At 34.1% G+C, this 24,130-nt stretch overlaps 1 protein-coding gene and 1 long non-coding RNA gene across 19 annotated transcripts; one reads left to right on the top strand and one right to left on the bottom strand.

Moving 5' to 3' along the window:
• Positions 1-8,299: 8,299 nt before the first annotated feature.
• Positions 8,300-10,852, top strand: LOC123908870. Its single transcript, XM_045959597.1, has 4 exons — positions 8,300-8,685; positions 8,773-8,824; positions 8,942-9,906; positions 10,626-10,852. The coding sequence occupies exons 3-4, from the start codon at positions 9,375-9,377 to the stop codon at positions 10,697-10,699; spliced, it is 606 nt and encodes a 201-aa protein (XP_045815553.1). The 5' UTR covers positions 8,300-8,685; positions 8,773-8,824; positions 8,942-9,374; the 3' UTR covers positions 10,700-10,852.
• A 5,262-nt stretch (positions 10,853-16,114) lies between these two features.
• LOC123908871 lies at positions 16,115-18,943 on the bottom strand. Of its 18 annotated transcripts, none has more exons than XR_006809765.1 (9): positions 18,710-18,942; positions 18,513-18,635; positions 18,373-18,416; positions 17,808-18,281; positions 17,632-17,697; positions 17,230-17,322; positions 17,049-17,144; positions 16,639-16,752; positions 16,115-16,540 (listed from the first exon to the last, which is right to left on the bottom strand). It is a non-coding gene; the product is annotated as an uncharacterized LOC123908871 (long non-coding RNA). The 18 variants fall into 18 exon arrangements; XR_006809768.1 differs by having other exon boundaries at positions 17,808-17,881; positions 18,202-18,281; positions 18,373-18,635; positions 18,710-18,936; XR_006809764.1 differs by having other exon boundaries at positions 17,808-18,416; positions 18,710-18,943.
• Between the last annotated feature and the right edge of the window lie 5,187 nt (positions 18,944-24,130).

Consider the following 24,130-nt stretch of genomic DNA (forward strand, 5'->3'; position numbering starts at 1 on the left):
ACATGGTTAAGAACATGTATCCTTTGTTAAGAAGGGCAAAGTGCATGTATAATGGAAACTCACCTCAATGACCATCAATGGTGGTAGATGATATTCAACTTGAGTGAAAGCCAAAAAAGTGATTGATTCACAAAAAACTATGCAACAATGAGATGATTCAGAGTGTTTGCTTCTGAACATGAATAATAAGAAAACAACTAAATAAACTATTAGAAGGACCGTGAGTAGGACTATGACCATGTCACCAACAAAAAAACTAAACATATTGACAATAGAAGATAATACCTTAATTTATTTAAGTTTAAATACAAATTAATAGACCTGCTAAATCAATTAGAACCTGAAATCAGTGACATACTTTTGGTAGATGGAAATTAAAAAAGCACTAAATAAAGAAAATAAAATCCATATGAGGAAATCCCATATACAAAGGAGATACTTTGAGTTGCATTAATTTTATTTATAAACTACCGACAAAGGAGATATGGGGGAAAAAAGGCAATAAGTTCCTTAGTGATTCACACAATTCTTCTATTGTATCTATCACAATTTTTCTCATGGACATTTTATCAAACACCTACAGTGCATTTTATCTCAATTACTATAAAATTATTTGCTTCTATTCAATTAAGTACTGAGATGAAGCCACCAACAAGAGAAAGCAAGAAAGTTGAACCCGTAAAGTTTGTAAGGGTATTTGCAGAACTTGATAGATATAGAACTAAGCTAATCATATTTGGCATAAAACTACATTAAAAAAACAAAAACACAGCAAAGAGTCTTATTTTTTAAATAAATTTGGGCTTATAAAAAATAAACATCGAAGTTCTAAATCCACTTTTCTTTCTCTTCCATTCAGCAAGAAGCTTGAGTTCTTCTGTTTTCTCTTGATTTTCCTGTATTACACAGCCGGCCTTCGCCGAAAGGACAGCCAAGAAGTCCTTCCCGGAAGGAAACCAAACCTAGCAAGCGCGCCAAAGCGAAGAACGGAAACAAACAAGCAAAAAAATTATGAAGCTACGAAAGGGAGAAGAAATCGATAGAACGAAGGAACAAAAAGGAAAAAACTACCTAGCAAAGCAACTATAAAACAATACTACATCAAACAAGAAAGCGATGGGAATGAACAAACTGTAATACCCTAATTTTGTCCTACCCATTTCACATGCACACTTTTCATCTCATTTTTATTTTTTCTTCATTATTCCCACATTCCATTATTTTATTCAAATTCGAAAAATGTGTTTTTATAAAAACAACACAACAACAGCAAAAGCTGTGTTGCTGCGTCCATCCCCCACCCCTTCTTGTTTACTTTTTATCTTATATTATTATTATTATTATTAAAAATGAAACAAGAAGAAGGACAAAAAACTGTAGCTAGCAGCACAGTGCACGTTCCCTTTCCTCCATGAACAGTGCTGCGCCTTCTCCCTACCCTGCTGCTAGCCTCACTCTCTTTTTCAACTTTTCATCAAAACCATATGCTCAATCTTCACCAAATTTAGAAGCAAGCATGAAGGACCAATCACTTCATTTCTTCTTTTATCTTTGCAAAACCAATTTTTTGGCCAAAGCACACTTTAATCAATACTCAAAATTATCCAATGGTCATGAAGATTGATCAATTGGTCCTATAAATTGAGAAGAAGAAATCAGAACACAGGGGGATGATTTTTGAGGCGATAGAGAAGAGAAAAACCAAAAAACTCATCTTTTCATCACTTTTCCAAAAATTCAAAATCCATTAAAACCACCTCCAAACTTCAATTTTCTTCACCCAAATCACTCCAAACACCTCCCTAAGCTTGAAACCACAAGAAAAACGAAGAAAAACCATCAACAAAAGCTTAAACAAGGTTCAAAAATAGCCAAGAAAAGAGTAGGTGTTAACCCACCTGAACAAGCCTCAAAACAAGTAGGTTTCTAAACGTTTTTTACTCATGAACACCTACTGAAGCTTTTCCAACCCTTAATTTTGTTTAATTCGTTCAAATGTGAATTTTAAAGTTTTTGTGGGTTTTAAAGTTTCGAACTTTTTTTAAGATACAAACATCTTTTGAAAAGTCTAAGTTTATATTCATAATCTACACAAGATTTCGAGCGAAACAGTATATAAGATTTAAATTTTTGATGAAGTTTTGGCCAAGTTGTTGTTGTTGGCCGTGAGCTTCCAAAGCTCTTCCATGGCCGCTCCTGCGTTCTTGTTCTTCGTGAGGAAGAAGAAACTGGAGGTTAGGGATGACCACGTGTCATCCCGTTAGTGGTTTCCTTCTTGTTTAAAATTTGTCCGTCAGATTTATCCAAGGACCGAAATCTGTTACACGATTTTTAAATCCTAGCCACCTGATTCAATCCAAGGGCTCAGATATGTGACGTCTATGTGTGCCCCTGTTCTCATGCCACACTGGATCCTCTCCTGTTTATATTTTTGTGTGGACGAAAATTAGTCTGGGCTGGGCCTGGTGTTGCAGATTGCTATGGCTTCACCCCCAGAACCCAGTTTTGCACCCCCAGTAACGTTTTGCTTAATTTTTAGTGCTTATTTATATAAGTGCTTATTCAAATAAGAGCTTATTCACATAAGTGCTTATTTAAATAAGTTCTTATCATTTAGAAATTATTATTTGAGTTGTTGATTAATTAGTCAATTAATTAAACACTTGATTAAGTGAGTAACCATTTAAGTTGTTTGATTAAAAGTGCTTAAGTTACTAAGTGCTTAAATGGTTAAATACTTAAATAAGTGATTATTAGTTAAGTAATTAATTAATCAAAACCTCTCAAGCTTATTTTAATAAGTTCATATGCAATGTTTGGATTATTTACTTGACTTAATACTTTCATCTCAAGTTTGTTTCTCAAAAACACTTTTTTATTTGAAAAACCCCACAGTTAAAATAAATAGAATGAAAAAGGGCTAGTCTGACGTATGGCCTTCTTCCCCGGATAATTTGAGGCCCTGACGTATGGCTCGTGACTCGAATTATTCTCATTCTTATTCTTTTCTCTAAACAATCATGGTTAAGTAAAATTGACCGGTTGACAAAAGTTTGAGTCCATGCATATATTTATTGTTATACTATATCTGCTTGGCTTGTTTTTTAGTTATCTTGCTTAAACTTATCAAATTAAATCTTAATTAGAATGAAAAAGGGTTAGTCTGGCGTATGACTTTCTTTCTCTGAATGATTCGAGACCTTGACGTATGGCTCGTGACTTGAATCATTCTCATTCTCAAACGCTAAAAAACGTTAAAACACTTCGTCATCCGCTTCATCTTTTCTTTTGACTTTCATAAATCAAATAAAAGAATTTAAGCATAATCAAAATGAAAAAGGGGCAAGTCTGACGTATGGCTTTCTTCTCCGGATAGTTCGAGACCCTGACGTATGGCTAGTGACTCGAATTATCCTCATTCTCGGATGTTTTAATTAAAACTCCTAAAATCAACTCAACACACTCAAACTTCTTCTCTGCCCACCCGCGCAGTAAAAGTAAATCTCTTTTCACAAAACGGATGACGTTTTCGTCATTTCTCCGTATCACAAACAATGCTTAAGCCTCCACCGTGCGAGCAAACAATGCTTAAGCCTCCACCGTGCGAGCATACAAGCAGCGTTTAAATACGAGAATGCGACATTCTTCGTAATACAAACCACGCTTAAGCCTCCAAAGTACGAGCATACAAGCAACGTTTAAATACGAGAATGCGACTTAGACGTCATGCGTCTAAAAATAACAAACCCACAAACATTTTTTTACCCTGAACTACGAAACCCTGATTTTCCCATTGCACCTGGGAATACGTAGGAGCAGGATTCAACATCTTGTCGGACACAATAATAAAAAACAAAACTTTTTCCCTATATCCATAATAATAATAATAATAATAATAATAATAATAATAATAATAATAATAATAATAATAATAATAAACAAACTTTTTTCTATCGACGAAGCAAGAAGCAAGTAATCAAGCAAACATTAAAAAAACACATTAAAGCAAACAAACATTTCCCTCTAAAAGGTTCCCGTTGAGTACAACGGATGTGAGGGGTGTTAATATCTTGCTCTCGCATAACCAACTCCTGAACCCTTTTTCACTACCCCTCAAGGTTTTCTCGATATTTTTCTCTCCCTTTTTTGGGATAAATAAAATTCGGTGGCGACTATATTTCTTTTCGAGTGTTCACACTCGAGGTATTTTTCGCGCGGTGACACAAACCAAATGAGAAAATAGGTATTTATATCTCAAAACAAGAAGAAAAAACAAAGAAACTAAAGCACTGCAAACCGACCTTGCCAATTCCTTTCCTTTTCGTTTTCCCTTTTCATTGGTAGGCTTTTCTTGTGTGTCAGTTTCCTTCCTCTCTCTCTCTCTACAGTGACCCAATTGTAAAACCACAAACAAGCAACAAACCTGACAAAGCATTGAAGGCAAAGCAAAAAAAAAAAAGAAGAAAAATGGTCGGAACAATAAACGCAAAAGGAAATGCAAAAGGACTTCTGATTAAAGGAAAAGGAATTGGAGCGCGTTCATGATACGGAGCAATTTTGGGTGATCTTTGGCTAATTTGCCAATCTACAGTGCCACATTTGGCATCTACAGTGCCACATTTGGCATCTCAGCTTGTAAGATGTATTGATTGATTGATGATTTGTTGATATTGTTCATGGCTCTCATTCTACTACCCCATGATCCTTCGTTACATATAAATAAATATTATTCCTATAAATAATAAATATTTTTACTAAATTACCCCTATAAATTATACTCCCTCCGGTCCTTTTTATAAGGAACATTTAGGGCAAAAAAATTGGTCATTTTTATAAGAAACTTTGACCAATTTTCAAATGTTTTAAATGTTCAATTTCACTTATGCCCTTATTTATTATGAGAGAGAATTTAAAAATAAGTAAGTTAGTTGAATAAAGAGTAATTAAATAAGGGTATACATGGAATAAATTTAAATTTATAAGTGTATTAAATGAAAATAACTATGTTAAATGTGCTTCATTGGTCTGTGTGATTTTTTCAAAGTGTTCCTTATAAAAAGGACCGGAGGGAGTAGATTATAAGTTTGTTTCCATGAGAATAATGCATCTAATAATTATTATAGGTATATTTGAACTGCTTGTGCCCAATGAATAGCTCAGCATGAGCCAAGAACCCCCAGCCCAACAAAGCAACAAAACCGCAGCACAAAACCAAAAAACACAACTAAACCTTCTAAATACTAGGGAGCAAAAAACAGAAACTAAAATCAGCAACAACCAGTAAACAAAAACTGAAACAGCACCAGCAAAACTACAAGAGGCCTCCCCCCAATAATCCTCGCCACCTCACTGTCCCAACAGCATAGAACCGAAAAAACGGCAATGAAAGCAAAGCAACAAACCTTCACCATAAATTCAATTCATGGAAGCAAATCAACCATATAGACATATTTCGGATTGTAGGATCCAAATTTAGGCGAGTTAGGAATGTAGGTTCCAAACCAAATTGGAACAAAATTAAGGGGGGTATTTTAGGATTTAATGGGGGCCTAAAACGCAATTTTCCTAGTAAAAAATATTAATTTTGTGTGCTGTTAAAATATTACACAAACAATATATTTGGGTACAAGAGCATGTCACAAACCCAAATACAATATACTCCCAAAAAATTAAAACAAAAGTAAGTTAGTCACGTTAAATATCATCATTTTCATTCTTTTTTTCTTTAATTTTTATTATTTATGTAAGTGTGTCTAAACTCTAAATCTATTATATTTGAGTTTGTGCCCATTGAAGTATTCTCTCAATACAAAACGCTGTCGTCCATTTGTGGGTGCCACCTGCAAACAAAAAGTCCGGCCACTTTATATTCATGCTTGAGAATTGAGTTACATACATATTATTTATGCTCATCCAATTATTGGATGGCTGTTTTTTTTTTGTCAATTTTATGGTCTTACTATTGTGTTGCTGGCTAGCTTACTCTTTTTTTGTCAATTTTATGGCTAGCTTACTCTTATTTATGTAGGGGTGGGGAGTTTCTTTTGTTGCCACATTTTCTCAAACATCATCGGTTACGTAAATAGTTGACTATATTTTTTTCTCAAAATTGTAGTATATGAATAAAAATAAGGCGTACGAAAAACTCGTAGGACAACAAAAGAAATTCTCTTAAATATTTTTAATTTGCTTATTGTATTATTAAAAAAATATTAACTTCAGTTAGTCTGATTGATCTGCGAACAAAAAATTAAATAGTACAAGTTTATCAATCTCTAGTGTACAATATCCTCCTTCTTCCATTGTTGTTCATCGAAGCGGTCAACTTTTATTCGTCAAATCTATCGATTTTCAGATGATATTTTTTGTACTTTTGTGGTTTATAATGTTTTTCTTGTATTCCGCATAGTTTAATATTATTAATACTTTTATTTGATGTAGATTCATCCATACTTCCATTTTAGAGGGAGGATGACTGCTTGTCGGCTGGTAACTTCCACGTACGGCTCCGTGAGAAGGGCGGTGGACAAAAATGGCCTTGTTGTACCTCACGCTCGTCTTCAATGGGGTCTGCTCTATTTTTTTGGGAGAGTATGCCAATATGATCTTAACGATGGTGCGGGGCTTTGCATCTGACATTCGTTGGTCTTCCATCTTCGGGAGCCTGCGTCCCGGCGTTTTTGTGCAATAAACCCCGGGAAATGCAAATCCATTTTTGGCTTATATTAGTTGAAATGAATTTTTTATGAGGGGTTTACTGCATTTATATATTTAATATTAACGAGTGTCATGGACACTCTTTAAGACCTTAAATAGGATAAACACTCCATTGTGTGGAACAAGGAGCCAGATACCACTCTCTCGGTGTATCATCCCTTAAACTATATCATTTTTTATACTTAAATAAATAAAATTAAGTTAACAAATAATTGAAGTTGTTCAAAATCTTCTCCAACACAAAAATAGTTGAATATGAAACTAATTGATGCACACACAAGACCACATACACAACATAGTCTAATGAGAAGAAAATTTTCAGAAAGAACAGAAGATGAAACTCATATAATTCATAATGGCCGGACAAATGATAAATTATTTCATTAATTTTATTCTTCAAATTACATAAACTTTGAGGATAAATATATTGATCAACTTACACATTAAAAGTATTATTCTCATCATCGGTTGTTAGTGTTCCACAACAACTTTTGGATTCCAAGGGAAACATTCTGAAGAATTGTCTTTAACCCTACATGGTCCAGATTTATTTATTGCCCAACGACATTCTCTAACACAAATATTGACATCACGTTTTTCTATGTAAATATCAAAGTATTGAAATTCATTACCCCATGAAAATCGACAAAACCATAAGGTTGATCGAATAACTTTATTTGGCTTAAAATCAAACTCATAAGTTCCTCCAAAATTTATTGTATGAAACCCAAGATCAGTATTTTTGTCTTTACAGTGAACGCCGAGTTGCGTATTGCTTATGTTGTTGGTAATGTATTCATAAACTCTTGGTGGAAAGATTGGAAGACTGGAATAATCACTTTTACCACCTACGAACTGCAAAGCAATAAGAATAGTTAGTAACATCGGAACTAAGAACACAATTTTGGACCCTAATATCATCATATTTCTGCAGATTAATAATACTTTGATATTGAAACATATAACCTACTTCTTGTTATATATATCGTCAAACATGATGAAGATGATGTTGAAAATTACAAATATTAATTGTTTTTTTGGAGTTATTAATTAACAATTTGACCGCATAGGGGACATAATAAATGTATATTGTATAAATTTATTATTGCATTGTGTATTTTCTGTACTAAGAAAAGTTGACCGAATTTCTACCAAAAAAAGAAGAAAAGTTGACAGAATGTAATTAATTATTTAGTCATTTATTATTACATTTGACCAAATATTATTATTTCAAGTGATCTAAATTTTGCTAAAATCCACTACTTTATCTCAAATATGATTGGCGCCGTCTATGGGATGATTCTTCCTGTAATCTTCTCGAACATTTTGTAAACGTTTCGACCATTCAATTCACCTCTGATTCAAGCTTGAGACCTCAATGGAAGAGATAAATTATCCTTTCTTGGTAACACTACATGTATTTGTCATTAAAGTCCCACATCGATTAATATAATAAAATATGAGTTAAATATTATAAGACGATCCGAAAAATTATAAAATAGGATAGTTAAAATTTCGAATTTTAAAATAAGAGGAGTAAAATTGCTATTCAACTAAAATTTCGAATTATTAACTACCATGAACAATGTTATGGTCCATCCTTGTCTTCAATCCATGGAACAATCTTCACCAACCCTGAAGCAATTCGCCACCATGGCTCCTCCTTCCTTCAATTCGATACTCACCCTGCAATTTTCAAGAAACTGTGACAATAACAACAACGCAGAAATTGTTCGGGCCTCAGTTTCAGTTTCGAACCCTAAATCTCTAGAGAGAAATTTCAGAATCCCTTTCTAGAAATTTCAAAAACCCTCAATCTCTCATGGCTTTTACTGTTCGAAACTGACAAACGCTAAATAAATCTATGCTTCTCGTTGTTGTTTCTGTGGTGTACACGAATACCGGATTTCCGCAGCTCTTGTTAGAGTTTTCCTCCGCCCACGTTTCATATTCTCTGCGATTCTGGTTGTGAGTTTCTAATCTCGTTTCGATTTTACTTTTCCCCGTTGCGTGATTTTTCTCCTTTGTTGATGAATTGGATTTTGTTTTTTCTAGGGTAATGAAGCAGGGAATTTTGTTATTTTGGATGGAGACTCATGGTTGTTAAGTAAGAATGAAAACTTGTCAGAAAATTTTGTTATTTTGGTGTATAACGTTAACTATTCTGTAATTGCATTGATGATATCACTATCTGATTCCGGATTCAACATTTTCATTTCTGCAGTGAGTGCTTTTGGTCTGTAGCATAATCTTAAAAGCAGGCTGTTGTGCAATCCATGTTCGGTAGTGCTAGGGATGCAGAAGTGGCTTGGTAGCTATTAACTAGACACCAGAAACATTGCCCTTGAGAAACTTAGTGGGTATTGAATGTAAATGATCAACAAGCCACATGAAGTAAGGAAGAACAAGTGTTACTTGCAGAACAATCTATCAAGGGTCATGACAGTTTGAAGTAGATTAGTCTTAACTTAGCTATTAGATTGTGTGTGTTAGTTTGTTGTAACTACATAGAGTTAGTTATCCATGTGGCATTGCCAGCTAAGCAGAAGCTTCTAGTATTAGGAAGTTAGTTACAATCTCAGCTTGTGTATATAAGCTACTTTGTACTCTTTATCTCATTTCATCAAGAATCAATCAATACAATCTTAGTTTCCAAAATGATTTCTCTCCTTTTATCGTCTTTCTCTGCCATCTTCAAGTATCAGAGCTCAACTGAGCTCTTCTGTGCATCGCAACCGTTTATTTATTTTGTTATGGCGTGCGACGCCGCAGCTGTTGCACCACCAGCTGCTCCTCCTCAAGATCCATCTCAACAGCCTGGAAATGTGTATTATGTGCATCCTTCTGATGGACCTTCATCCGTTTCCATCACACCGGTTCTGAATCACTCCAACTATCATTCTTGGACGAAATCCATGAGGCGCCCACTTGGCGCGAAGAACAAATTTGATTTTGTCGATGGAACGATTCCGGTGCCAAATCCTTTCGATCCAAGCTACAAAGCGTGGTGTCGCTGCAATATGCTAATCCATTCGTGGATCATGAACTCTGTTGAAGAATCGATCGCACAGAGCATCGTTTACCTGGAAAACGTGATCGATGTTTGGAATGAATTGAAGGAAAGGTTCTCACGTGGTGATTTCATTCGAATTTCAGAACTTCAGATCGAGATCTATGGTCTTAAACAAGGTACAAAATCTATTTCTGAATTCTTTACTGCTTTGAAGTTACTTTGGGTAGAACTTGAAGCTTATCTCCCAATGCCTGTGTGTAATTGTCCTCACAAATGTATGTGCGTTACTGGAATTGTGAATGCACGTACTCAACATGATCTGATTAGAACAATTAGGTTCTTTACTGGTTTGAATGATAGCTTTGATTTAGTGAGATCACAAATTCTCTTAATGGATCATTTGCCTCAAATCAATAAGATTTTCTCTATGGTAATCCAATACGAGAGACAATTTGTTAGCTCTTCTGTGAGCTTAGATCTAGATGATAACAAAGCTATGATAAATGCTGCTGATACTAGAAGTCCACACCGGTTCTGAATCACTCCAACTATCATTCTTGGACGAAATCCATGAGGCGCCCACTTGGCGCGAAGAACAAATTTGATTTTGTCGATGGACACTTCATTGTGCGGAACAAGGAGCGAGATACCACTCTCTCGGTGTATCATCCCTCAAACTATATCATTTTTTATACTTAAATAAATAAAATTAAGTTAACAATGTAGCGATGATGAGTACTGAAGAAATTATTTTGTTGATTATTGTATCCTCTACATTATATAAAATGTAGATTTATTCCACAAATATTTCAAATTCCATCATCCATGTCCTACCAAACCGCTGCTTATGGAGTCTAAAACACTTTGTATGCTTACATGTATGGATAACTTGCAGGATATAGCAGAAATTTTGGCGACAAGGGCACAAAAGATTGGAAGTTCAAGATCCACCAGAAGTCCTTTTGGTGATGCAGCGCAGGCTTTGGGATATGTAGGCTATGCAGGTGGCAAGCTTGATGATGTAACTGTTATAGTGTCATTAGTTCAAATTACATAGCTATTTCTCATTTATTTGTCTCATTTTCTAAAATGGAGCTAAAAATGGCAATATGAAGTTAGCTATTGATTGCAAGTTACTACCTCTGGTCTATAATATGAGAGAAAGTTTACTTTTTAGATATATTGAGAAATTTTCAGAAAATCACCCAATATTATTTCTTCAATGGGTGTGAAATAATATTAGATTGAATGTTGTTAGCAATATTTACTCTAAATTTAATCAACCCATTGAAAGATACGTATATGACTTGCCCTTTGAACCAATATGTGAAACAATTATCTCTTCCAACTTCCAACGTGACTATGTGAAAATTGTGTATCACTTGTTATAAATTATAATTGATAAGTGTAAATCATACTTCAATCTCACCTATTTTCCTTAAAATTGGAGTGAAAATGTTTGTTTTGCTTGTCCTACAATTAGAGATGAGAAATTGATGTAATATATAGCATTAAAAAAAAATCAATTGATTTGAACATTCAGGTATGAAGAGGTAGACGATAATAATCTAAAAATTAAGCATAGTATTTAAATCGATCCTATTTTAGGATGAGAATAGAAGTGTGTATAAAAACATTAGGATTATATCCCTCAGTGTCTAGCTGCAACCTGCTGCTTACACACTGGACAGAAATCCATTGTTGTATGCATTGGAAAATGATACAAGTTGTTGCACCCCAATTTTGTCCCGGCTTTTTCTCCGCAACTGTGTTTTATTTTTACATTTTTTTATATCTGTGCAGTTTATAAATTAAATTGGCTTAAATAAAATCGTGAATTTAGAAAGAAATAGGGGACAAAATTATGAATATAAAGCAAGATGCTGCATTTTTTGTCTACTTGATGCTTTGATGCATCTTCACAAAACTGAAGCTTAGTCTTCCTTATGTAAGGTTCGATCTCATCTTCTTCAAGTCCGGTATTGACATAACCAATTCTCTCACCAAGCTCAAGCAATTGCTACAAACGGTGCCAAAATGCACTAGTAAAAACCTTATCTCCATCAGACACAATGGATCTTGGCATTCCATGTAATTGTAATTTCCCTATATTGCTCATAAAAGTCCTTTTGATCTGTCCTTATGATGAACTTGTTGCCTAGCAAATAATGTCTGAATTGTTTCTAACAAATATAACACGTTCCATGTTCATACTTATAGCAGCCTGCATTGCTTCTAACAAAGCTAGTGCTTCAATGATAGAATGAGTTCCAATGATTTCCTGCAAGCACAAATTAAACATCCCGGCTTCATCTCTGATGCACCAGCCACAGGTTATTGTTCCGCTCTGATTGTGAAACCTGGCGTCCATTTCGCGGTGGCTGCCATTTCCACCCTTAACAAAGTGATTTAAAACTCCAAATTTGTCACAATTGTCTTTTTTTTTTTTTTTTGCAGTCATTAATCAGGAAGTGTTCAAATCTCCAAAAACAATTCTTTATTTGTCTAGGTAGTTCTAAATTTAAATAGTGTTGTGTGTGGTTCTAAATCTAAATTTTACTAATATCGCATGTTTGTGTATTACCCACGGTGAATGCAAGGAGGTGCTTGTATTATTACTTGATGAACAACATGGCACACCATGGCTCAATTAATATCACCCACCTGAGAGAGCAATTAGGTAGTAGATAATATAGTCCAATTTTTTTTAACAAAATAACAAGATAAATTTAGGGAGTCATCATATCAGAAAGGAAGAAAATAGCTTGATCTCTTAATAACAGGTATTCAAACCCACAACAGCTATTCAAACTCTTAATAAATAGCTTGATCTCAATATAGTCATGGGAAAAAAATAAAGACCTTGCAAAATATTAAATTTAAGCTTCCTTGGCTCTGCAACTACTAATATTGTAGTCGATACTCAGGCAGATTGAACCGCAAAATAGAGCACCGATATAATATACTTGGGTCACATTGGAGGCCTCCCAGAACCGAGCAGCTGACCAATTAGATTAGTCACCTGAAAAAGAAAAAAAAAAAAAAAAAACTTAAGACAGCAACCAGGGACGGAGGGACATAGAAGGATATGGGGGCACCTGCCTACACTAATTATATACAAAATATGCCAACTAAAACTAAGTTAAGGAAATAAACATAAAATAAAATATGTACAACAGCATCGGGACTAAAAAATGATTCACTTATTTCAACAACATCAATACCCTTTTCCATAAGATCAATCTTTGTTAAGACTCCAATTGTCTTTTCACCTTAAAAGTTTAAATCAATATACGTATAGAGTTAGGACTTAGAACACCAACTGAATATTTATTTGAAGTTGTTCAAATCAATTAATTGTTCAACTGTTACAAACACACAAATAAAAGATACAACACCTAGTCCAAGAATTGGCCGCCTTAAAGAACAAATGAGCAACCGAATTTGCTTGGCATTTAACAAACTTCACCTCGAAGTTGGAATGTAAAGCTAACATATTCTTAGAGTCCGTTTGGCCTAGCTTTTTTTGAGCTTATGCAAATGGTTATGATCAACATGTGCAGTTTAAAAACCATATTCAGATCAGATCATAACCTCTTAAATTGCTTTGCATCGAATTGCATCACACTATCAAGGCAATAAACAGTAGAAATCTAAAAAAGAACCACATTTAAGTATTTAACATATAGTAAACCCAACTAAATATTGAATTTGTAAAGAACAATAACTAATAGACAAAAAAATTCTAGTGGCACATTCAATCGAAAAGGAAACATAAGGAACATCTTACATTCCAGTATTTGGAAACACAACGGTCTATGCAACTATTTTCACCCATATTTAGGTCAGACTCCTTGTACCTGAGAAGATAAAGTGACAAACATATCATTATATCATTCACAACTAAGAAAGTGGTTACATGTAACATGAGACAACTAAATTTAACACTACTTGGTTTATTAAACTAAATTTAAGATCTTTGAAAAGCCAAGAAAACAGAACATAATATTCTGCTATATAGCAGACTACCCCAATACACATATGTCATATATGTCCCTGCTATTATGTGCTACTAAATTACATGATTGCAGACAAGTCACTAACACAACAGACCCTCAAAACATCTCCTAAATAAACACCAACATACCAGACCCTGCACTGCAAAAAAAAAAAGGCAAATGCTAAATAGTGCCCCCGGGCACTATTTAAGCCCTTAAATAGTGAGTTTTTTATAGAATTTTTATCGGAATGCGTAAAGTCAACACATTGAAAATTGTAGTGTTTAACTTTTTGAATAAAAAGTTAGTTTCTTTAAATGAAATGCTTAAAGAGTGCCCCGGGGGCACTCGTTAGCAAGACCCAAAAAAAAGCCAATAACAGCATGTGTGTTACAGGCCTGTCATTTTTCCATACAATGGATCATTTGAAGTTCAATATCATGATAATGAATACAAGACAGACTTAAAAGGTATTCAATATCTTGGATCCAAGTTACAAACTTCCAAAGTTTCAGTGACAAAACAAACTTCAAAAGTTACAAAGTTTCAAAGTAAGCTAATCTCCATTTCATCCATGATAGCGATTTTAAATTGAAAGTCTTCATTTGTGATAGCAAATCTTCATCCACAAAATTGAAAAGAAGAAATAATACAACATTACAATTTGAGTGCTTTGACAGAAAAAGGGCAAAGAAGGAAAAGTGCAGAGGAGTCGAAAATAGTTTTAATAATTCCATATTTCTTTTTCAATTCTTTCGAATTAAAGAGAAGGAATAAGAGGTAGTGGAAGGAACTGATCAAGATAGTAGGGCTTTCCAAGGAAAACATGATCAACATTAATTTTAAGGCTTCCTAATCATATGTTAGGCCACAACCCCCTCTACACATAAAAATGGAGCAAGTAGAATTGGAGCTCATGGAGCTTGGAGCTCATCATAATGAATCAAATAGGTCTGTCTGTGCTATAGGAGAGAGATAACGGTGACTTCTAATCCCCTGCTAAAACCATCGAATTGGTCGAACGGTCAGGAACGAACGGGGGGGAAGTATGCTAGATTGTGTGTTGAAGTTGATCTCAACAATCCTTTAATGGGGATGTTTGATATCAAGGACAAGATATATAAGGTGGAATATGAAGGATTGCATCTTTTATGGAAATTATTAAGTGATGAAATTCCAAATTTGGATACCGGAGATAAAGGAAATAATGATGGAGAGTGAGTTAGAGAAATTCAAGGAGGAAATAAAAGGAATGAAGATATGTCCACTGACATTATGCAGACAAATCAGGTAAAGGGACAAACAAACAAGTAGCACAAAAACAAAACCTGTAATCAAAGCAGCCAATCATGGGAAGTTATCATTGGGAGGTGTAGGGGGCCCACGTGGAATTGGAAAAAGCACATCAAGGGATTAAAAAAAAACGTGACAATTTGAAAGAGGTTTTAAAGGAAAATTATTGTTGAGCACTTAAATGAGAAGAAAAAAGTGAATAATAAAAAGGGCAAATACTAAATAATTTAAGTCCTTAAATAGTAAGTTTTTTATAGAATTTTTATCGGAATGCGTAAAGTCAACGCATTGGAAATTATAGTGTTTAACTTTTTGAATAAAAAGTTTCTTTAAATGGAATGCTTAAAGAGTGCTCGGGACACTCGTTAGCAAGACCCTAATAAAAATAGTAGTTCCCATTATAAAAAAATAAAATAAAAAATAGTAGTTCCAATTGGGCTGAAGATGGAACACAACAAGCTGAAATTTTGAAAAGGGCCCAGTTTCAAAAACCACCTTGTACTACATTGAGAATTTTTTTTTTCCTACCCCAACAATCTTCACTCTACCCCAACATATTTTTCAAAATATCCATAATACCCTTATAAAAAAATTAGTATATTTTAATAATTTTTTTGTCGTATTATACTGTTCCGGTAGACTGTTTCAACCTCTCAAAAAACTGTTGTATTTATCTTTTTAAAAAGTGTTCTGGTATGAAATTTTTCTAAAATTTATTTTGATTACCGGAACACTTTGGAAAAAGTGTTAAGGTACTACAAGAAACTTGACAAATAGCTACGGCAAAACTCTGTTGATAAAGGTCCAAGATCCGTAGGTATAGGCGGTAAAACCTATACCCACGGACGTTTTGTTCCGTTCACTTTATCTCGCTATACCCACGGCAAATACCGTCGCTATAGCCTATATAGCTACAGCTTTTTTGTCGTTGGACTAGGGTGAGAGCTATACCCACGGCCATTACAAACTATTGCAAATCGGTTTGCCCACGGATTTGTCCGTTGGTATAGGTTTGGATTTTTTTTTTTTTGTTTGACAGATGATTTAAATTATTTATTAAATAAAATAAAATGCTTCAAAAAGTGAAATAAAATAAAAGAAAACTTTAAATTATATTTAAGAACTAACTAGTCTTACAAGTATGTCAAATTACATATAGTTATAAATATCAAGCTAAGAGTGATATAATGTATTTAAAGACATAAAATGATATCCACTAAATTTACAAATTTGTTCTGTCAAGAAAAAGAAAAAAGTCTCTAATCTTCATTCCTCTTCCATCTTCAATAGTCTGGACTTAGAAAATTGGTTTGCTCAGGGACCAGAAACATCTAGAACCTATTGAAAATAAAAGAATACAAGTTGGAAACTCAACTTAGCCAAAAGGAAGGAAAATTTTACAATGGCACACAAATTGACATTATACACAACTTAGGTGAACATTAAACATTAACCATAACTGAAGTATTAAGAGAACCTGGTGATGGTTACCAATTCATCAACCTGTTTGGATCAAAACCTGCTACTTATTAGAAAATAGTATTGCGTATTCATCATATATTACTTCTTCTTAAATACGATTTGTTTATAAGGGTAAGAAAATGTGCACATACTTACAAGTACACCGGATGATCCAAGAGCTACAAGTACACTGGATGATCCAAGAGCCAATGCTTTACAACAATCCCAAATGTATGCGCCTTCTCAAGCTTTAAATTGTTATGTCTCATTCTGCATAACAGGACACAAATGACATTCATTTAGGTTCTTCAAATTTGAGCATAGAAAAGATTCAAAACATGTTTGTAATTGTTCAAATAAACTGAATAAAATCAACAATAAACCAAGACAAAAGATATCCAATACATTTAAAAGTCCAACTTTAAAATGGTAAAAAAAAAAACTATAATCAAGCTCCCTTTGACAAATTGTTCTTTTGAAATTCTGTATCAAATAAGGTTAACACAATTTAGGTAAGGCCTTGAGAACTAATAATCAAAACACAAAGAGTGCAGATTTTTCATTACCATTAAAAACTTAAAGAACCTCAACAAAACAGAAAAATGATTCTCATAGTTGCCTCCAATCGAATAAGCTTGTCAGTCTCCTTAACAAGAAAAGTCCTACAAATCATATCACACATTGTAAGACATGCCATAAAAAGAAAGCACCAAGTTATCTAAAGGATAAATAGATAGGTATACTTACTAGATTGTGCATCTATTCACACATCCCAAACCTCTGAAGAATTGAATTTACAATCATAGAGAATTGGTGCAAAAGGAATTACCCGGCTCCGAGCTGAAACATATCACAATAGTGTTATAATATGAAATTAGGCATGCCTAATTAAAAATTCAAAACAACTAGACAAAACATAAATCATTTATTCCTCAACAAGGAAATAAGGCATTCTATAGATGCATAACATTATAAGCTATCTACTAATATAATCTTATATAAATCATCTTATATAATTTAGACAGTGAATAGATTAAGATGCAAAAATTAGCCACAAACACAATAAACAAGAACAATACTAAAAGATTATGATAGGTTTTAAAACAATCAGGGATGTATATATTATGCACAATTGGCCAATGTACTCACATGGACATAGTGTGCTTATTCTTCAGGCAGCCACATGCCATATGCATATTTTGTTCCTCAAGGACACTTACATATTCACAAAACACACCAAAGAATAAGTTGTTAAGAGTGCATTCAAATAAACAAATTATTAAAAGCAAAATGATAGATGTTAAATAAAAAGGTATAAACCATACCTTGTCAAGAAGATGCCTTTCATGTTGGCCGATTATACACCAGAAACAGAGCCACTAAAATCATCTATATGCATCTGAAACAAAACGTTGATTGTACAAGTGAGAAGCATTGCCAAATTACCCCAAACAGAGCAAAGAGTACCTCATGATGTGACACCGATACAAAAAAGAAATAGATAAGAACTTTTATCATGAACCCTTACAGTTAACAAGACTGGAAAATATACGAGGAGATTGATTAACATTAAAATCATCAAGATTAAAAAATCATGACTTTCTAAAGGAGTTATTCACTGCAAATTATCAACTGAATATTCAGTGTAAAAGAACAAACAATGAATGTAGTCCAAGAGAACTCAAACAACCAAATAAGTGGTTTACATAACTCCTTTACCCTTCTTGTCATTTGGGATCTTCATCGAAACTCATCAAAGCCACTTTACCCGGTCATTCTTCGAGTAACAATGTCATTACCTACAGTTTCAACCGGTTAAAAACACACAAAAAAACACAACAAAAATCCCAAAAGAAACTTTGTTTCATTAAAAAAATAAACCCACTTCACCTTGCAATGATCACATCCACACAAAAAAAATCCTTCAAGTTAGCCTGAATTTGAAATCCATACTAATTCATAGGAATCTTAACCTAACCACAATTAAGAGAGCCACAAATCTATTAGGAAAATTAGGGTAGCATCCATACCACGATTGACTTAGATTTTAGCACCAGGTTGTCACTGAAGGTACTTGATTATGACACCCATCCTCCGATTAGAGATTTCAATCTTCTTGCTTGAACCCTAATCAGTGGAATCTTGCCTGACACCTACCAGATTTCAATCCTTTGAATCATGTCATAGAAATCGAATAGAAAAATTAAATAAATAGGCGAAACCTAACCAATAAAATTGTAAGGGGAGCAATCGAGAACAATTATCGGAGGGAGTAGCATCGCTTAGAAGACGAGTGGCAACATCTTGGGCGCCTTGTTTGATGAGTCTGAATTCGGCAGTTGCGGGAGGAGGTCCAACGTGAGAAACTAGGATTACCAACAGAGTTTACCAACAGAGATTTGCCGTAGCTATATGTCAAGTTTCTTGTAGTACCTACACACTTTTTCCTAAAGGGTTCCGGTAATCAAAATAAATTTTAGAAAAATTTCATACCGGAACACTTTTTAAAATGTGTACCGGTAAAATTAACATACCGGTAAAGATAAATATTTATGGGAACAATTTTTTTGGAGGATGAAACAGTCTACCGGTAATACGATAAAAAAATTATTAAAATATACTAATTTCTTATAAGGGTATACTGGGTATTTTAAAAAATATGTTGGGGTAGAGTGAAGATTGTTGGGATAGAAAAAAAAAATTTCCTACATTGAACACAGATGAGTCAATACCAAAAAGCCCAAATAGACCACCAGACAATAGAAAAGACAGCTCTATTCTCACCTCTATTTCTACTGGACCAGTCAAAGGTGCAAGTGAGAATGAGGAGTTTTTTGAAGCAAATGAGCATGGGACTACAAGCGCAGAAGACTCAGACATGGAGGTGGAAAAGGCGCTACCTCAGAGTGTTTGATCAGGAGAGTGTCAAGGATACTTTGTTATTATCAACTTTTCTTATGATGAGTAATATTAACAAAATTTTAGTTTGGAACTGTAGAGGTGCTGCTAGCTCAAGTTTCTATCGTAATTGCAAGAATTGTCTAGATATCCATCATCCGGAAATTCTTGCCATTATGGAGACACATATAAGTCCTTTGAAATTACAACAATCCTTTCAATTGATGGGTTTTGATGGTTTCAACTATTCAGAGAATAGAGGATTTGCTGGAGGAATTATTGTGGTTTGGAAGAGTAATAAAGTAGATGTTGAAGAAGCCAGTAAACATTTCCAATATATTCATCTCAAGATTAAAATGCAGAATGGTGGATATTGGTTTTTTACTACTGTTTATGCTAGTCCGGTAGAGGATTTGCGAACTGAGTTATGGGATGAGTTAGGTAGGATGGCCAATATTATGGATGATAGGTGGTTGGTGGCTGGAGATTTCAATGACATATTGGGCCCAAATGAAAAAAAGGGAGGAGCAGTAGTAAATAGAAGGAAGTGCTCTCTGTTCCGAGATAGAATTGATGCTTGTAGTCTCATAGACTTAGGTGCTGTGGGATCCAAATATACTTGGAGAGGGCCTATTCATAATAAGGAGCGCATTTTTGAACAGTTTAGATCGCGCTATGAGCAATGATGTTTGGAGAATATCCTTCCCAAATGCTATTGTTAAAGTTTTACCTAGAAGTGCTTTTTCGGATCACCATCCAATTCTTATTTGTTTTCAACATGTAACGAATTACATGGTCCATAAACCTTTCCGATTTGAAGCGGCTTGGCTAACCCATCACTCGTTTAAGGAGAGCTTACAAGCTTGGTGGAGACCAGCAAGTCAGTTGACAGATAATTTGCAAAGTGTTGAAGCTGCTATCAAGGATTAGAAAATAAATATTTTTGGTAGTGTCACTAAGAAGAAGGAGATTGTTTCTAGGTTGGGAGGCATACAGAAGAAAATCCAAGAAGGCAAGATGAACCCCTTTCTGTCTAAATTAGAAAAAGACTTACATCAAGAGTTAGAGCATATCTTATATCAAGAAGAGCTAATGTGCTATCAGCGCTCCAGAACTCAATGGCTGCACTATGGAGTCCGAAATACTCGGTGTTATCAGATCAAAGCTACTAATAGAAAAAGAAAAAATATAATATACATGATCCGAGATGAGGGTGGAAGTTGGATTGAAGATGAGCAGCAAATTAAATCAATAGTGAACTCTTTTTACCGAAACTTGTTCTCAAAACAGGTGCAAAGACATGATCATGTGCATACTCGCTATGGTTTCCGTAAGATTGAGCGCGAAATTGCTGAAACGATGATCATGCCTATTTCCACAGATGAGATTAAAGGTGCAATGTTTGATATGGGAACTTGGAAGGAACCAGGACCGGATGGTTATCAAGCAGGATTTTATCAAGATAACTGGGATCGTATTGGTGATTCTGTTTGTGAATTTGTACACCACATGTGGCAGCATCAGTCTGATATTGGTGGTATCAACTCGACAGATGTATGTCTTATTCCTAAAGTTGATAAGCCTGAATTTGTCACTCAATTCAGACCGATCTCGCTGTGTAATGTAAATTATAAGTTATTAACCAAAATTGTGGTTATGCTTTGAAGCCAATTATTCCAGATATTATCTCTCCTTACCAAACCGGGTTTGTTCCAACTCGGAGTATTCATGAGAACATTATCATTGCACAAGAATTAGTGCACAGCTTGCATAAGATGAGAGGTTGAACGGGCTTTTTCGCTATTAAAGTGGATTTAGCCAAGGCGTATGATCGACTACGATGGTCTTTCACTCATGGTGTGTTAGAAGAAATTGGGTTACCCCATCATATGATTAGCTTCATTATGCATTGTGGACTAGTGTTCGTACCAATGTCCTTTGGAATGGCACTCCTTCAGATTTTTTCCAACCGGAAAGGGGTATTCGCCAAGGAGATCCTATGTCATTGTATCTCTTTGTGCTATGTATGGACAAGCTTACACATCTTATTGAGGAGGCTGTTCATAATGAAGATTGGATTCCTCTTCCTGCAGGGCGTGCTGGACCTGAGGTTTCACATCTTATGTTCGCAGATGATCTTTTATTATTTGGTAAGGCAACAGATAAGCAGATGCGTAGTACAATGAATGTATTAAATAAATTCTGCGACATTTCTGGACAAGTGATTAGCATGGAAAAAACTAGTATCCTTTTTTCAAGAAATGTAAGTCGGCTGACCAGAGATTCTTTGACGCAGAATTATGGGGCATATTCCATGGCTTAACTATTGCAAGACGGCAAGGATATCAACATGTAGAGCTACAAATCCATTCTCACAATGTTGTGAGTTGTCTGACCAACAACATGGAGAGAAATGGATTGTGCATTTTGGTCAGGAGAATTCGGAGTATTATGCAAGAGAATTGGAGGGTGGTTATTAAACATGTTTACCGAGAGGCGAACAAGATTGCTGATGGTTTGGCCTCTTTGGCTTGTGTCACAAAAGTGTCTCTATCTTTGTATGAGCAACCGCCTACTGAGGTTGCACAAGTGTATCATGATGATTTGATCGGAGTCTCTACTCCTCGTTTAGTTGTTTTGTAATTGGGCTTGAGCCCCTTTCTTTCTCAAAAAAAAAAAAAAGTTGTGTATATCTCATAATTTTAGCTTTTTTTTTTTGAAGCAACTCATAATTTTAGCTTGATGCATATAGTATTTGGAATTCATATCAATCATTACAATTCTTTTACCAATTCACTTGCATAGTCCATCTTAAATTCAAAATATTGTCAAAAAAATAAAGCTTACAAAATGTAAAACAAATAATAAAAAAATTGTGTACATTATTTTTTTTTATGAATATCATGAGACGGCCAAACATATAATTCAAACAATAAAACATTCCGGTCTGGACACAATTTATTCAGAAACACACCCATAAAGTATAATAAACAAATCACGGCCATGACAAGCCAGAACAAGCATTCAAGGCAAAGCAAACAAAACAAAAAAAAAAAAAACCTACAAAGCCAACATTTTGGATCTTTATTTTTTGTTTGTTTGTTGCTTATTTTATTTTTCTAAATAATTTTTAGTATCAGTTATTTGGATTGACTTAATTCAGAGACGATTTGGGGAGTAAACGGCTTATGACATTTTCATAAGTTGTTTTCAGATTATTTCCAAGACAGCTTATAGGCTCTGTTTGGTAAAAATAAGCTATAAGCTAGCTGATAGCTGAAAAGCTAGCTTATAGCTGATAGCTGATGGCTGGTAGCTTATAGCTGAAAACCTAGTAGAATAAAATTAAAGTGTTTGGCAAATTTAGTTGTTGTAAGTACAAAATGACATAAAAATACATGGTTAGTGGGTAGTTTTTTTTTTTTTTTGTAAGTGTTAATGGGTAGTTATTATAATTTTTAAAAAATAAATAAAATTAACGAGGGTAAATATGGAATAAAATGAAAAAGCTATAAGCTATAAGCTCATACGCTACTTGAAATAGCATCTCAAAAAACGTTATAAGCTAGTTAGAGAAGCTTGTTACCAAACACTTCACATTTTTTTCAAACAAGCTTATAAGCTAGTTCAATAAGTTATAAGCTAGCTTATTGGACTTACCAAACAGATATATGGAAACAATTTGACTTTATTTTACCTTAATTATAAAATACTTTTTTTTTTCAAATTATAAGCAAAAATAAGTCAAAAAAATTGATGTATTTGGGTCAAATTTTTAACCATATGCATCAAGTTGCTTTGAACCTAAAAAATATTTTTAGGTGTAATTTGGGATGGAGGGAGTATGCTATAAGCTGTTTTTCCAAATAGGGACTACGTTGTAAGTTGAAGTTATTTGAACTTAGTAATATGCCTTATGCTTAAAGTTCAGAATATATTTTTTCCCCATTTTATGACCACCTTTGTTTCATGTTTTTAGTAAAAGTTAAATCTAACATGATAATTTTGTAACTTTCCTTAGCTAATATGTTGTTTTGTCAAATAGGTCTATAAATGGTGAAGGTTTTGGCCATGCTCCACTTTTTTCTTCTGAACTTAAAAAAGGAAAGTTTTCAATCCAATTTCGTAATCCAGAGATGCCAAAAAGTTGCAGCGGGCGCGACGACTTTGTATTTCTTTGACCGAAAAGGTAGTAGCAGATTTATCTAAACCCTTCGACAAATTATTTTTGTATTTAAGTTTTAGCCGGCGTTTAATTACTGTTAGTATCATTGATCAATGCTATTCATAATTTATAAACACAATGGATATGTGAGTGCTTATTAGTTTAGAAAATGTTTCAGAGATTAAATTTTGAAATTCCTCTACCATTAGTGATGCTATACTAAGACCATGCATGATTGATAAGTGTTTCCACTATTCTAGTACAATCGGCATAGAACTTAACATGTCAATATTTATTTTTTCATGATATGAATTTTGTACCTTAATTGTTTTTTCAAATTTGTGACTTCAGGTATGCTTTATGATTGGTGTATTATTATGTGATTGAAAAACATCTTTGGTGACAGGTAAACATGACATTGGATCAGGCATCGAATGGGTAACATCCCACTTTAAATTATTAAGAGGTAAGGTAATAATTAAATTACTCAATGGTATTCAAGTGAAAACCATGAGATTTCACGACTAAAAAGGAGGACACCTAACAGTGGGACCCACATTCCTCTCATAATAACAACACAATTCA

Source organism: Trifolium pratense, linkage group LG2, assembly GCF_020283565.1.
Source record: "Trifolium pratense cultivar HEN17-A07 linkage group LG2, ARS_RC_1.1, whole genome shotgun sequence".
Classification (NCBI taxonomy): Eukaryota; Viridiplantae; Streptophyta; class Magnoliopsida; order Fabales; family Fabaceae; genus Trifolium; species Trifolium pratense.

Bases quoted from the DNA above. Each gene is read 5' to 3' on its own strand.
- LOC123908870 (XM_045959597.1), top strand. From the start codon at position 9,375: ATGATTTCTCTCCTTTTATCGTCTTTCTCTGCCATCTTCAAGTATCAG. The intron at 9,907-10,625 runs GTACAAAATCTA...GATAACTTGCAG, and splicing joins GATCTATGGTCTTAAACAAG to GATATAGCAGAAATTTTGGC.